The 14,527-nt window shown below is 71.0% G+C and overlaps 1 protein-coding gene across 2 annotated transcripts; it reads left to right on the plus strand.

Annotated features, from left to right (window-relative positions):
* The first annotated feature begins 474 nt into the window (after window positions 1-474).
* On the plus strand, window positions 475-14,511 carry ITGA5 (integrin subunit alpha 5). Of its 2 annotated transcripts, XM_064141008.1 has the most exons (30): window positions 475-789; window positions 1,667-1,794; window positions 2,204-2,316; window positions 2,753-2,876; window positions 3,488-3,549; window positions 3,935-3,980; window positions 4,093-4,218; window positions 4,633-4,677; window positions 4,765-4,808; window positions 5,134-5,190; window positions 5,461-5,513; window positions 5,602-5,873; window positions 6,166-6,357; window positions 6,658-6,703; window positions 6,798-6,905; window positions 7,099-7,154; window positions 7,304-7,455; window positions 7,563-7,700; window positions 8,233-8,300; window positions 8,433-8,583; window positions 9,105-9,200; window positions 9,276-9,355; window positions 9,741-9,821; window positions 9,897-10,002; window positions 10,366-10,518; window positions 11,006-11,116; window positions 11,445-11,558; window positions 12,290-12,391; window positions 12,699-12,821; window positions 13,162-14,511. In XM_064141008.1, the coding sequence occupies exons 1-30, from the start codon at window positions 572-574 to the stop codon at window positions 13,243-13,245; spliced, it is 3,249 nt and encodes a 1,082-aa protein (XP_063997078.1). In that variant the 5' UTR covers window positions 475-571; the 3' UTR covers window positions 13,246-14,511. The 2 variants fall into 2 exon arrangements, with proteins under 2 accessions (XP_063997078.1, XP_063997079.1); XM_064141009.1 differs by lacking the exon at window positions 4,633-4,677.
* Window positions 14,512-14,527: the final 16 nt, after the last annotated feature.

Here is a 14,527-nt window from a genome sequence, read left to right on the forward strand (position 1 = left end):
GTGCCCCCTGGCACGTCCCAGTGCTCCTGGGGTGGTGTCCCAGTCCCCCGACGTCCCGATCCCGGTGCCCGGGGAGGTCCCGGTGCCCTTCGAGCGATCCGGTGCCCGCTGTCCTGGTGCCCGGTGCCCCGATGCTCCCTGGGTGTCATCCCGGTGTGCCCCAGTCTCCCGATGCCCCCTGGCACGTCCCAGTGCCCGGTGTGCCAAGGCTCTCCCGGTGCCCGCCCCCTGGCACGTCCCGGTGTTCCCGGGGTGGTGCCCCAGTGCCCGATGTGCCAGGGCCTCCTGGTGCCCGCCCCCGGGCACGTCCCGGCGCTCCGGGGGTGCTGTGCCAGTCTCCCGACGTTCCGGTCCCGGCGCCCCGGGAGGTGTCCTCCCTCTGCCCCCCCGCGGCGTGTCCCAGCGCCCCCAGCCCGGCCCGGAGCGGTGCCGGTGCCGGTAACCGGAGGGGCTGTGGCTCCTCCCCGGTGAGTCACGGTGGGGCGGGGCGGGTCGGGCCCCCCCCGGGAGACTTTCCGAGGGGCCTGGGAGCGGAGGGAAGTTACCGAGCCTCGGGCAGCTCCGCTCCGCCATGGCCCCGCTCCCGGCCGCTCCCTGCCGCTGCGCACCGGCGGCTCAGCCCCGGGGGCTGCTGCTGCTGCTCCTGCTCCCGGCGCTGCTCCCGGGGCCGCTCCCGGGGCCGTTCGCCGCTGCCTTCAACCTGGAAGAGTCTCAGCCCTTTGCCTTCCGGGGGGCCCCCGGGTCCCTCTTCGGCTTCGCCTTGGACTTTTACCGGCCGCAGCCCCGCAGGTACCGGGAACGGCCCCGGGAGCCGCACGGCAGTGGGACGGGGCGGGAGTGGGAGCGGTACCGGGGCGGGAGTGGGAGCACTGGGAGCGGCCCCGGGAACTGGGGAGGAAAGGAATGGGAACCGCGAACCGGGCACCGGACATCGGGCACCGGGCACCGGGCACTGGCAGCAGGACGGGAAATGGGGAACGGGCGGGACCGGAGACCGGGCCGGAGGGGTGGGGAGCGGCCTCGGGAGCGGGGCGGGGGCGGGGAGGTGGGAAACGGGACCGGGAGCGAGTAACGGGAACTGGGGACGGGACGGGGCGGGGGAAGGGGAATGAGCCAGCGGGGAGCCGGGAACGGGAAGCAGGACGCGGGACCGGGGAGCAGCGGCGGGAAGCGGGACCGGGGGACAGCGGCGGGAAGCGGGACCGGGGCAGTCCTGGGGACCGGGACCGGGACCGGGACCGGGACCAGGGATGGGACATCGATGGGAGGAGGCAACCGGGAACGGGACGGTCCCGGGACCGGTCCGGGGCCATGACTGAGGGCAGCGAGGTGGGGGCTGAGCCCCGGTCCCGGCCCTTGTGTGCCGCCCCCCCCGCGCTGCGTCCCCGGCCCGGCCCCCTCCGGGGGTCCCAGGGCCCCGTAGCCCCCGGCCGGAGCCGCTTCCTGTAACCGGAGCCGAGAGCTGCCCCCGGGGGGCTCGGGGGGGCACAAACCGACCTGCACCGGGGGGGGGTCCGGGGGGGTCACGTCCAGTGTGTGTCCCCCGCCCGGGTGCTCAGGGCTGGGCTCTGCCGTGTCCCCGCGGGGGGGGTCGGTGCCGTGTCCCCGCGGGGGGGGGTCGGTGCCGTGTCCCCGCGGGGGGGGTCAGTGTCCTGTCCCCCCCCAGCGTCAGCATCCTGGTGGGAGCCCCCAAGGCCAACTCGAGCCTGGCCGGGGTCAGCCAGGGGGGGGCTGTGTACCACTGCCCCTGGCCCCCCGGTGCCAGCTGCACCCCCATCGACTTCGACCACATCGGTAAGGGGGGGGCATGGGGAGGGGGACAAGACCCCCCCCGAAGTGTGGGGACAGAGATGGGGACATGAGGAGGGGACATAGGAGGGGACAGGACCCCCCCCAGCATGGGGGCATGGGAGGGGGGCACGAATGGGGCCAGGACCCCCCCCCAGATATAGGCACAGAGATGGGGACATGAGGGTGGGGACAGGACCCCCCAGGCATGGGCACAGGCCCCAAGGGGAGGGCACAGCTGGGCACAGGGACCCCCCCCCCCGCCCCCAGAGCAGTGTCCCCAACTGTGTCCTGTCTGCCCCTTCCCCACCCACGGCTGCTGTGCCCCGTGGGGGGGTCCTGTGGGTGCTGCCTGGCAGCTGCCAGCTCTGTGCCAGCCTGTGCCAGCTCTGTGCCAGCTCTGTGCCCGCCGCAGGCAGTCGCAGCCACGACTTTGGGGGCAACAGCAGCGAGAGCTCAGAGCCTGTGGAGTTCAAGTCCCTGCAGTGGTTTGGTGCCACCGTGAGGGCACACAACGCATCCATCCTGGTACAGTGGGCACGGGGTGGGCACACAACGCATGCATCCTGGTACAGGGGGCACGGGGTGGGCACAGGGTGGGCACACAACGCATCCATCCTGGTACAGTGGGCACGGGGTGGGCACACAACGCATCCATCCTGGTACAGTGGGCACGGGGTGGGCACAGGGTGGGCACACAACGCATCCATCCTGGTACAGGGGGCACGGGGTGAGCATGGAGAGGGGCATAGCGCACCTCTAACCTGGTATGGAGTGGCACAGGGTGGCACACGATGCATCCATACTGGTATGGGGGGCACAGAGGGGGCAGAGTGGGCATAGGGAGCATGGGGGGGGAAATGAGTGGCACAGAGAAGAGCAGGAGGGGACATGGAGGGCAGCAGAGGGCAGAGCTCTGCCCCGTGGCAGCTCTGCAGTGCCCATCCTGGTGCCCTCCCCGCAGGCCTGTGCCCCCCTGTACAGCTGGAGCCCGCCCAAGGAGGGGGGCGGGCAGGAGCCCGTGGGCAGCTGCTTCCTCTCCATGGGCAACTTCTCCAAGTTCGTGGAGTATGCCCCCTGCCGCTCAGGTGGGCACCCGGGCTGGCACCGCTGGGCACCGCCCCCGCTACCCCCCTGCTTCTGTCCCCTGGCATCGCTGCCCTCCCGTGCCCAGCAGCCTCAAAGTGAGCCCCACCCTCAGACTCCGCCTGCCACCAGTGGTTGGCACCACTGGGCACCACCCCCTGCCCAGTGCCCGTACCCACCCAGCACCCCCCTGCTTGTGTCCCTTGGCATCGCTGCCCTCCAGTGCCCAGCACCCCCGAAATGACCCCCCCAGACTCTGCCTGACACTCTGTGACCCCTCTCCCAGGCACCCCTCAGGCACCTGTGGGCATCACCCCCTGCCCAGTGCCCATTGCTTATACCCCCCCAGCACCCCTCCGCTTCTGTCCCTTGGCATCGCTGCCCTCCTGTGCCCAGCAGCCCTAAAGTGACCCCCCCCAGACTCTACCTCCCACCCCCACGCCTGGCACCCATGGGTGGCACCACTCTACCTGGCACTCAGTGACCCCCCCGGGACCCTGGGCACCCCCACCCTGGCACCTTGAGTGTTGAAGGGGGTGGGGACAGTGGCACTGCCATGGGACCCCCCCCCCCAAAATGTGCCCCCCCTTTTGCCCCCCCTGTGTGCCCACAGACCTGAACTCCGCAGCTGGGCAGGGCTACTGCCAGGGCGGCTTCAGCGCTGAGTTCACCCAGGTGGGCACGGGGGGAGGGGGGCACGGGGGGGGGGCACGGTGTGAGGGGAGGGTGAGGGAGCAGCACCTATGGGTTTGGGGGGGGTTGGCATGGAGGGGGAGGAGGTGCCAGGGCATAAGGAGGGGGTGGGGGCATGGGGGGGGTACATGGAGGGGAGGCAGGGGGGATGCAGGGGGGTACATGGAGGTGGTCTGGGGGCATTGGGGGGATCTGGGGGCGTATGGGGGGGGCTGGGGGCATATGGGGGGGCTGGGGGTGTATGGGGGGGCTGGGGGCACATGGGGGGCTGGGGGTGTATGGGGGGGCTGGGGGCACATGGGGGGCTGGGGGCATACGGGGGTCCGGGGGTCCCTGCTGCCCCCCAGCCCCCCCTGCCCCCCCACAGACAGGCCGAGTGCTGCTGGGGGGTCCTGGCAGCTACTTCTGGCAAGGTGAGTCCTGCCCAGCTGCTGCTGTGCCCCCTCCTGCCCTGCCCACGCCTCGGGGCCGGGGGCGCTGCCCCCCCGCCGCCCCCCGGTGCCCACCCCCCCGTGCCCCCCCCAGGCCAGCTGCTCTCGGCCACGCAGGAGCAGATCGCAGCCTCCAGCTTCCCGCAGTACCTGAGCCAGCAGGTGGCAGGGCAGCTGCAGACCCGGCAGGCTGCGCCCACGCACGACGACAGCTACATGGGTGGGCACCGCGGGGGGCACGGGGGAGGCGGCTGGAGAGAGGGGCGGGGGGATGCGGGGGGCGTGGGGGCATGGGGGGCACGGGGATGGGGACAGGGGCACGGGGATATGGGCATAGAGGCACGGGTGGGCATGGGGCACTGGGGGCATGGGATATGGGCATGGGGAGCATGGGTGTGAGGGCACTGGGGGCATGGGGACAGGGGTGTGGGGACAGTGGGGGGCATGGGGACGTGGTGGGCACAGGGGCAGGGCATGAGGCCATGCAATGTGGGGTCGCAGGGGGCAGAGGACACAGGAGCTGGGGATGGGCATGGGGCACAGGGACAAGAGGTGCCAAGAGGGACTTGGGGTAGTCTCCAGGGGGGCACAGAGTGGCACAGTGCAGGTGCCAGCCTCTGCCCCTGTGTGCCAGGCTACTCAGTGGCAGTCGGAGAGTTCAGTGGGGACACGACACAAGGTAGGTGGCAGCAGAGGTGCCCGGGGGGGAGGGGGCACGGGGAGGGGGAGAGGGCACCCCCTGACAGGGGCACTTTGTCCCCTGCAGACTTCGTGGCAGGAGTGCCCAAGGGCAACCTCACCTACGGCTACGTAAGGCTGGGGGGCACAGGGGGCATGGGGTGCACGGGGGGCATGGGGGCACAGGGGCACGGGGGGGCATAGGGGCACAAGGGGCAGGGTTGGGGGGCACAGGGGGCATGGGGGCACAGGGGGCATGGGGGGCAGAGGGGACAATGGGACAAGGGTTGGGGTCATGGGGGGCACAGGGGGCAGCAGGGATAGGGCTGGGGGCACAGAGGGCACAGGGCACAGGGGTTGGGACCATGGTGGTGCCAGGGCTGGAGGTCATGAGGGGGCACAGGGGCAGGGCTGGGGTGGGCATGTGGCACTGCCACTCTGTGCCCTCTGTGCCTAGGTCACCATCCTCAACGGCACCAACATGAAGTCCCTCTACAACTTCTCAGGGGAGCAGGTGAGGGTGAGGGGGGCACAACCCTGCAGGTGCCACCCTGGGGTGCTGGGTGCCCCTCAGGGTCCCTGGGTGCCCTCACACTGCCCCTGGTGCCCTCTCAGGGTGCCTGGCTAAGGGCAGCTGCCAGTGGGGGGAGTCACAGAGAGCCTGGGGGGCACCCAAGGGTGGCAAGGGGCACCCATGGAGGGTAGGAGCACCCATGGAGGCTGGGGCAGGGGTGGGCACTGCTGCTGGGCTGAGGTGCCCACCTGCCCATGCCCACCCCCCCAGATGGCAGCCTACTTCGGCTACTCCGTGGCAGCCACAGACGTGAACAGTGATGGGTGAGCTGTGCCCCCCCCCCCCGCTGCCCCCCACAGTGCCCAGAGGGCACCCAGGGGTGCCATGGGCGCTGACAAGCTGTGCCCACAGGCTGGCAGATCTGCTGGTGGGTGCCCCCCTCTACATGGCACGGACAGGGGAGGGCAGGGTGCAGGAGGTGGGCAGGGTCTACCTCTACCTGCAGCTGCCCTCCCTGGCACCCCCTTCGGATGTGGCACCCAGCCTGGCACCCACCATGGCACCCAGCCTGGCACCCAGCATGGCACCCACCCCTGCCATGGCACTCACCGGGCCCCAGGAGTTTGGGCGCTTTGGCAGTGCCATTGCCCCCCTGGGGGACCTGGACCTGGATGGCTTCAATGGTGGGTGGCACAGGGTGGCACAGGGTGGCACAGGGTGCAGGGTGGCAGGGAAGGTGGGCATGGGGTGCAGAGGGGGTGGTTGGATTGTAGGGTGGCAGAAAGGGGACAGTGGGTGCCCAGGGTGGGAGGGGGTACAGAGGGTGCCCAAGGTAAGGCTTGGGGGGGCAGAGCAGGGCACTGGACACAGCAGGGTGGCAGGGGGGTGGGGTTGGCAGGGGATGGGTGGCAGTAAGGGGGTGTGCAGGAGGGGGCCAGCGCTGCAGGGTGGCACAGGAGCTGTCTGTGCCCACAGACGTGGCCGTGGGTGCCCCTCTGGGTGCCGAGGGCAGGCTGGGGCTGGTCTACATCTACAGCGGAATGGGCACGGGGCTGTGCCCCCGGCCCAGCCAGGTGCTGCGTGGGCAGTGGGCACCTGGGCGCCAGCCAGACTTCTTTGGGGCTGCCCTGCGTGGTGCCACCGACCTGGATGGCAATGGGTACCCAGGTAAGGAGCTGCCACCCCCCCGGGGCACCCAGATCCAGCTGTGCCAGCCTATGGCTGCCCAGTGCCTGGGGACACTCAGCCTGAGTGTGCCAGCCCAGGGAGGTGCCACCCAGCCCCAGGTGCCCCCATGGGTGCCCATCCCGTGGCTGGGGACACCCACCCTGGCCATGCCACCCCACGGTGGTGCCACCCAGCCCCAGCTGCCCTTCCCTCCCCCCTCAATGGCTGTGCCCTCACCTCTGCCACCCTTCCTGCCCATGCCCCACGCCCTGTGCCAGCCTTGTGCCCTCCTCCCCACAGACCTCCTGGTGGGTGCCTTCGGGGCAGACACTGCTGTGGTGTACAGGTAGGTGGCACAGCTCGGGGTGGGAATTGCCACTTGGGTGCCCTCCGGGGTGCCCCCCACCCCAGGGGGCTGTCAGTGACACCTGTGCCACCAGGGGGCGCCCAATCGTCCACGCCAGTGCCAGCCTCAGCGTGGTGCCAACCATGTTCAACCCCGAGGAGCGAGGCTGCGTCCTGGGCGACAGTGGGCACCAGGTGCCATGGTGGGTGGCACCGGGGGGTGGGCACCGGGGGGGTGGGGGAGGGCCGAGGAGGGGGGCGGTTGGGGGCACAGGGTGGGGTTGGGCACACACACACCGGGGGGGGGATGTTCAGATGCCAGGCGTGGGCGTGGGAGGTACCCACGCAGGCGTGGCCTCGGGGGCACTGAAGTGTCCCCAACCCCTCCCCCCCCAGCATCAATGTCAGCTTCTGCCTGAACGCCTCCGGGCACCACCTGCCAGCGGCCATCGGTGAGTCGGGAGGGGCTGGCACCGAGCTGGCACCGAAGGGGGGCGTGGGCACACAGATGGCACCCCCGGGGCGGGCGGGCGCATAGGGGACCCTGATGTCCCCTCTGGGGGGTCCCCTGATGTGCCTGTGCCCCCCCCCCCCCCCCCAGACTTCGCTGTGGAGCTCACCGTGGATGGTGCCAAGGCCGGGGGGGGGCGCAGGGCACTGTTCCTCCCCGAGGGGGCACCAAGCAGGAGCTTGGTTGTGCCTGTGCCCAACGGGGCTGGTGCCCGCTGCCACAGCATGGCCATCTACCTCAGGGTAGGTTGGCATCACCCCCCCCTCCTTACCCCTCAGTTAGGGGGCACTTAATGGGTTTGAACCATGTGTGCCCACCCTGTGCCCACCCTGTGCCCACCCCCGCCTAGAACGAGTCAGAGTTCCGGGATAAGTTGTCTCCCATTGGCGTGGCACTGAGCTTTGGCCTGGATCCTGATGCCCACCCAGATGCCCACGGCCTGCACCCAGTGCTGGCTGCCCAGAGTCGGACCCGGCTGGAGGCGAAGGTGATGCCCACAGCACCCCCCCCACACACATACTGGTGCCATCCTGGTGGCACCTCGTGGCTCCCACATGGCACCCAGGGACAGCCTAAGTGGCACTTCATGCTGTCCCCTGGCACCCACTGGTGCCCACTGGCATGCTAGTGTCACCTTATGATGCCACCATGGCACCCCAGTGTCCCCTCATTATTCCCCCATGGCACCCAGTGGCATCCTGGTACCACCCTGTGATTCCCCCAGGGCACCCACTGGCACACCATGGCACTCAGTGGCATCCTGGTGTGCCACTTGATGGCTCTGTCATGGCACCTCCATGCCCCCTGCCCTTCCTCCTGCCCCCATGCCCCCCATGCCTCCTGCCCCCCTATCCCCATATGCCCTTATCCCTATGCCCCCAATCCCCATGCCCCCCTGACTCCCTGCCCCTATGCCCCCTGCCCCATGCCCCCCACCCCCTATCCTCCTGCCCCCACCATGTCCCCAGCACCCTCACATGCCCCTCGCTGTGCCACTCACATGCCCCTCGCTGTGCCAGGCTCACATCCAGCTGGACTGTGGCGAGGACAACATCTGTGTGCCAGACCTGCAGCTGGAGGCAGCACTGTAAGGAGCTGGCACGGGGGGGTCCGGGGGGGTCCGGGGGGGTCCCTCCCCTCGCCGCGGGGTGGGGGGCGGGGGGGGGTGTCCCTCGGAGGTGCCCGCGGGCGGGGCTGGCACTGACCCGTGCCCGCGCAGGGACCGCCGCGCTGTGTTCCTGGGCGACCGCAACAGCCTCAGCCTGACCTTCGGTGCCCGCAACCAGGGCGAGGGGGGGGCGTACGAGGCCGAGCTGCACGTGCGCGCCCCCCCCCACGCGCAGTACACGGGCGTGATGCGGCCACACGCGGTGCGTGGGCACGGCCGGGCACGGCTGGGCACGGCGGGGCAGGGGGGGGACACAGCCTGGGCGGGGGGAGTGGGTGCCCACCTGGCATGGGGGAGGGTGACCAGCGTGGGTGGGTGCCCACCTGGCGTGGGGGAGGGTGACCAGTGGGGAGTGGGTGCCCACCTGGTGTGGGGGAGGGTGACCAGCGGGGAGTGGGTGCCCACCTGGCGTGGGGGAGGGTGACCAGCGGGGAGTGGGTGCCCACCTGGCGTGGGGGAGGGTGACCAGCGGGGAGTGGGTGCCCACCTGGCATGGACATCAGTGTCCCCTTGGCATGGGGGAGGGTGCTCACTGTGGGGTAGGTGCCCCTGGGCATGGGCTGGGTACCCCTGGGCATGGAGCGGGTGCCAGGTACCGCCTCGGGGGTGCCCTGTGGCCACAGAAGAGATGCCCCCAAGCGAGGAGGAGCTGCGCAGAGCCTGGGTGCCCGCGGGTGCCCTGTGCCCTCCCTGGTGCCAACCTCTCCCCTGCCCCTCCCCAAGAACTTCTCTGCCCTGAGCTGCGAGCTGGGGGTGGGCAACGACTCCAGCAGTGCCCTCGTCTGCGACCTGGGCAACCCCATGAAGGCAGGAGCCAGCGTGAGTGGGGGGCACCGGTGGGCGGGAGGGTGCCAGGGGGTGCCCAGGTCCGAGCCGTGCCCCCTGTGCCCACAGATCTGGGGGGGGCTTCGCTTCACCATGCCCCAAGTGAGCGACAGCAGCAGGAGAGTGCACTTCGAGCTGCAGATCCGCAGGTGGGCACGGGGGGGGCACCGCGGGGGCACCGCGGGGGCATGGGCAGGGAGGTGCCAGTTTGGGCACCCCACGTGGAGCTCAAGGGGGGGGTCGGGAGGGCACTGGGGGGGGTCTGTCAGGGGCGGGGGGGGGGGGGTCAGGTGGAGCAGCCTGCGGGGGGGGCGGGGGGCGGGGGGGGGGCTGTGGGCACCCCAAGGTGGGAAGGGCTTCGGAGAGGGAGGTGCCAGGGAGGGTACTGGGGGTGGGGGTCGTGGGGGGGGGGTCCAGGTGTGGAACCCTGAGTGGGGGTTCTGGAGGGGAAGAGGGGACTGGGGGGGTCAGGCCGTGGCCGCGGGGGGGTCAGGCCGTGCGCGGCCCCACGCGTGACGCCGCCGTGCCCAGCAGCAGGAACGCCAACAACTCCCGCAGCCAGCTGCTGGCGCTGCCGCTGGAGGTGCGGGCGGCCACGCGCGTCTCGGCCTTCGGGTGAGTGCCCACGCGCGGGGGGGGCGGGGGGGTGGCACTGACCCCCCCCTGACCCTCCCCCACCCCCCCCCGCAGCGTGTCCCGCCCTGATGTGGTCACTGTGCCCGAGGGGGGCAGGACCCCCGAGCGCCCCCCCCAGAGCCTGCAGGACCTTGGCCCCCCCGCGGAGCACATCTATGAGGTGGGGGAGGGGCGGGGGGGGAGGGCAGGGCCTGGGGAGGGGTCCCCAAGTCCCGCCATGGGGGGGGGGGGGGGGGCGGGGGGGCCGGGGGCGGCATTGGTGCCCCCCACTAACAGCAGAGGTCCCCGAGGTGCCCTCAGGCCTTGGCACCTGCTTGGTGCCCCTGACCCCCCCCGGGCAGTGCCCCCACCCCCTGCGGCCCCCAGGGGGTCGTGGCCCTGGGGGTGCCACAGGCCACAGGGACCCCCCGGCCCTGCCCCTGCCCCCCCCGCCCCTGCCCCCTGCCGTCCCACGCGCGCCCCCCAGCGCTGCCCACGGCGCCGTGCCAGGGGTGCCCACGCCCCGTGCCCGCTGTGCCCGCAGGTGCTGAACGAGGGCCCCAGCGCCATCAGCCAGGGCACCCTGGAGCTCAGCTGCCCCCTGACCCACCGCGGGCACCCCCTGCTCTACGTCACCGGGCACACAGGGCCCCCCGGCTGCACTGCCAGCCACCCCCCCGACAGCCTGCACCTGGCGGTGGGCACCGGCACTGGCACCGGGCACGGGGGGGTGGACTACTGGGGACGGTGGAGGGACACTGGGTGGCACTGGAGGGCACTGGGTGGTGGAGCACTGGGGGGCACTGGGACATTGGGTGGCACTGGAGGGCTCTGGAGAGTTCTGAGGGCACTGGGGGGCACTGGGTAGTGGGGGTACTGGGGACGCTGGAGAGGCACTGGATGGCACTGGAGGACACTGCGGGGCACTGGGGGGCACTGGATGGTGGAGTACTGGGGACACTGGAGGGGCACTGGGTGGCATCAGGAGCTGTCAGACTGAGGGCACTGAGTGTCGCCAAGGCAGGTGGCACTGAGTGGCACAAGGGACACTGGAGGGTGGCACTGGGAGGGGTGGGCAGCACCGGGAGGGTGGCACCGGGAGTGGGTGGGGGAAGAGGAGAGCATGGCGGGGGGGGAGGTGGCAGTGGATGGCAGTGGGTGGCAGAGCTGTGCCCACCCCGCAGGAGCAGAGCCCTGAAGCTCACAGCCGGCAGCGCCGCCACGCGGAGGGCACGGTGCCAAGGGGCGCGAGGGACACGCGGGGCAGCAGCCACCCTGTGCCACCCTTCACCCTGGTCAGTGCCCCTGTGCCCACCCCTCCCTGTCCCCTCCCTGCCCTGTGGCATTGTGCCCTGCCATGGGCGCTGTGCCCACAGAGCGTCCCTGCTGTGACAGGTGGCACCTGGAGGGAAGTGCCACTCGAGGTGCCAGGTGCCCCCTTGAGGACTGTCCCCAGGGAGGGTGGCACTTGGGAGGTGCCACTCGAGGTGCCAGGTGCTGCCTGGGTGGGCTCTAGGTGTGCCCAGGCTGGGTGACACTTGGCGGGTGGGCACCTGGGGGGGGGCTCTGCCTGGGTGGTGCCCCCGCGGCGAGTGCCAGTCGTGTGTGTGCCACCTGTGCCAGGCGTGCCCAGAGGCTGAGTGCTTCAGGCTGAGCTGCCCCCTGGGGGGGTTGGAGAAGCAGCAGAGGAGGAGCCTGACCCTGAGCTTCCGCCTGCGGGCACCGCCCCCGCGCCAGGTCTGACCCCCCCGCGCCCCCCAGGGCCCCCCCAGACCCTCACTGTGCCCCCCCCAGGACCCCAAACATGCCCTGGAGCCCCCCAGTGTGCCCCCCCCAGGCTGTGCCCAGACCCCCCCCAGACCCTCACTGTGCCCCCCCCAATGCCCCCTCCCAAGACCCCCCCCCCCGTACCCCAGTAAGCCTCTGCCCCCCCCAGACCCCTCCCCAGAGCCCCTCGGGACCCCCCCCCCAGCCCCTCGCTGTGTCCCCACCCCCCCGCAGGACCCTTCCCCAGAGCCCTGGGGGGTGGCAGTGGTGCCCTGGGGGTGCCCCTGGGTGCCCATAGAAGTTCTGTGGGTGTTGGTAGGTGCCAGCAGGTGCCCCACGGGTGGCAGTGGGTGCCCCGTGGGTGCCCTTTGGGTGTCAGTGGGTGCCCTTTGGGTGTCAGTGGGTGCCCACGGGTGTCACTGGGTGCCCTTTGGGTGTCAGTGGGTGCCCCGTGGGTGTCAGTGGGTGCCCTTTGGGTGTCAGTGGGTGCCCCGTGGGTGTCAGTGGGTGCCCACGGGTGTCACTGGGTGCCCTTTGGGTGTCAGTGGGTGCCAGCGGGTGTCAGTGGGTGCCCCGCGGGTGTCAGTGGGTGCCCACGGGTGTCACTGGGTGCCCTTTGGGTGTCACTGGGTGCCCCGCGGGTGTCAGTGGGTGCCCCTGGGTGCCCGTGGGTGCCGCGGGTGCTGACATGGTGCCCGCAGCGGGAGGGGCTGGCACCGGCACTGCGCTGCGAGGCTGAGTACAGGGTCCTGAGGCTGCCCTACCGCATCCGGGCACAGCACTACCCCAGCCAGCGCCTGCAGGTGGGCACCGCTGGGCACTGCCGCCCCGGGGGGGGGCAGGGTGGTGCTGGGGGGAGAGAGCTGCGGTGGGCATGAGGCGACCCAATGGGGGACGCTGGGGAGGAGTGGGTGGCACTGTGGGTGGCATCCTGGTTGTCCTGGCATAGGTGGCAGGTGGTGACAAGGCTGCAGTGGGCATAAGGTGACCCAGTGGGTGGCACTGTGGGTGGCACTGTGGGTGGCAGGCGGCGGTGTGGCTGCAGTGGGCGACAGGTGGCACTGCAGGTGGCACCCTTGGTGACCTCCTGTCTGTCCCCACGGGTGCCAGGTGGTGACAGGGCTGCAGTGGGCACGGGCTGAGGGCAGCGGGGGGGTGCCAGTCTGGGTGGTGGTCCTGGCAGTGCTGCTGGGGCTGCTGCTGCTGGCACTGCTCTGCTACGGCCTCTACAAGGTGGGTACCAGGGGAGGGGCACCGGGGAGGGCATGGGGTGGAGGGGGCGTGGGGAGGGGGCACAGGGGATGGGGGGCACAGGGGATGTGGGAGGGTGGAAGAGACATGAGGGGCACAGGGATGTGGTTGGCACAGGAAGATGGGCACAAGGGGGGGGGGCAGCATGGGGGGGTCAGAGGGGATGCTGTGGGTGGCACAGGGACTGGAGGGGGGCACAGAGCAGCTGGGGGGAGGAGGGGGCAGGAGGGGCACAGGGGAGGTTGGCACCACGGGAGGCAGGAGGGGCACCGTGGGGGGCACAGGGCTCTGGGGGGGTGCCCCTAACCCTGTGCCCCCCCAGCTGGGGTTCTTCAAGCGGGCAGGGCCCTATGGCACCGCCATGGAGAAGGCACAGCTGAAGCCTCAGGCGGCCTCCGAGGCCTGACAGGGCACTGCCGGCGGGCACCAGTGCCACCAGTGCCACCCAGACCATCAGTGCCACTGGTGCCAGCCATGCTGCGCCCAGGGCCCTGTGCAGCTGCCAGGGTGGGCACCCCCATGCCGGGCACCACCAAGGCGCTGGGCACCGTCGTGGTGGCTGACAGCAGCCCCAGTGCCACTGGCACCATGGGCACCACCACCGGACTGGGGAACACTGGAATGGGCACCGTGGGCACCACCACCAGCATGGGCACCACCAGCATGGCACCACTACCAGGCTGGGCACCACCACTGGACTGGGTATCACTGAAATGGGCACTGCCACCAGCCTGGGCACCACCAGCACATGAGGTGATGCCCACTGGGCACCAACACGCTGGACACTGCCGTGCCAAGTGGCAGCAGCCCTGGCACAACCACCATGAGCTGGCACAGGCTCCCCATTGGGCACAGCTGCCACACCAAGACACCAGCCTGGCAAGCAGGACATTGGCAGGATGGGCACCACCCTGCTGGGCACCGGTGCCAGCCCTAGGGACCTCTCTGCCTGGCACAGAACCTCTTGGTGGTGCCACCTTCTCCTGGCACAACCTCACGCAGCTGTCACTCAGTCATGGCATCACTTGGCTGCTGTGTGGCACCCACCCACGGTGCCACCTGATCATGGCACTGCCCAGCTCTGGTGCCACCCACTCATGATGGCGCTTTGCTGTAGTGCCACCCTGGCATGGTGCCACCCGGGTGGCTGTGGTGCCACCTGGTCACTGTGCCAGCTTTCCATGGCATCACCCAGCTGCGGTGCCACCCACTCGTGATGGCACAGGGCTGTGGTGCCACCCTCTGCCAGTGCCACCCTGTGCCAGTGCCACCCGGGGGGCTGCACTGCTGCCCAGTCTCGGTGCCCCCCTCCTGCAGTGCCCCCTGGCATGGTGCCAGCGCTGCACTGCCTGTGCCCCCCCTGCCGCGGGCACCTCACTTTGCACTGACCCCCAGCGCCCGAAGGCTTCGTCCCGGGGGGGGCACACAGGACCCTCCCCCCCCCACACCCCCCACCCCGGTGCCCTCCTGTGCCCCCCTGTGCCCCCGGGGGGTGATTGCACTAGGGTGGGGGGCAGGGGGGGGGTGGGCACATGGGGGCACAGGGAGGATAAGGGGGGGTGGGCACAGGGGTGGGCACAGGGGTGGGCACGGGGGGGGGCAGCTTCTGTGTGTATTTAATTGGGGGGGGGAGGCCTGAGGGCACCAATAAAAGTGTCTGCCCCGGAGCTGGGCATGTGCCAGGCTGG

This window comes from Pogoniulus pusillus, unplaced genomic scaffold, assembly GCF_015220805.1.
Source record: "Pogoniulus pusillus isolate bPogPus1 unplaced genomic scaffold, bPogPus1.pri S76, whole genome shotgun sequence".
NCBI lineage: Eukaryota > Metazoa > Chordata > Aves > Piciformes > Lybiidae > Pogoniulus > Pogoniulus pusillus.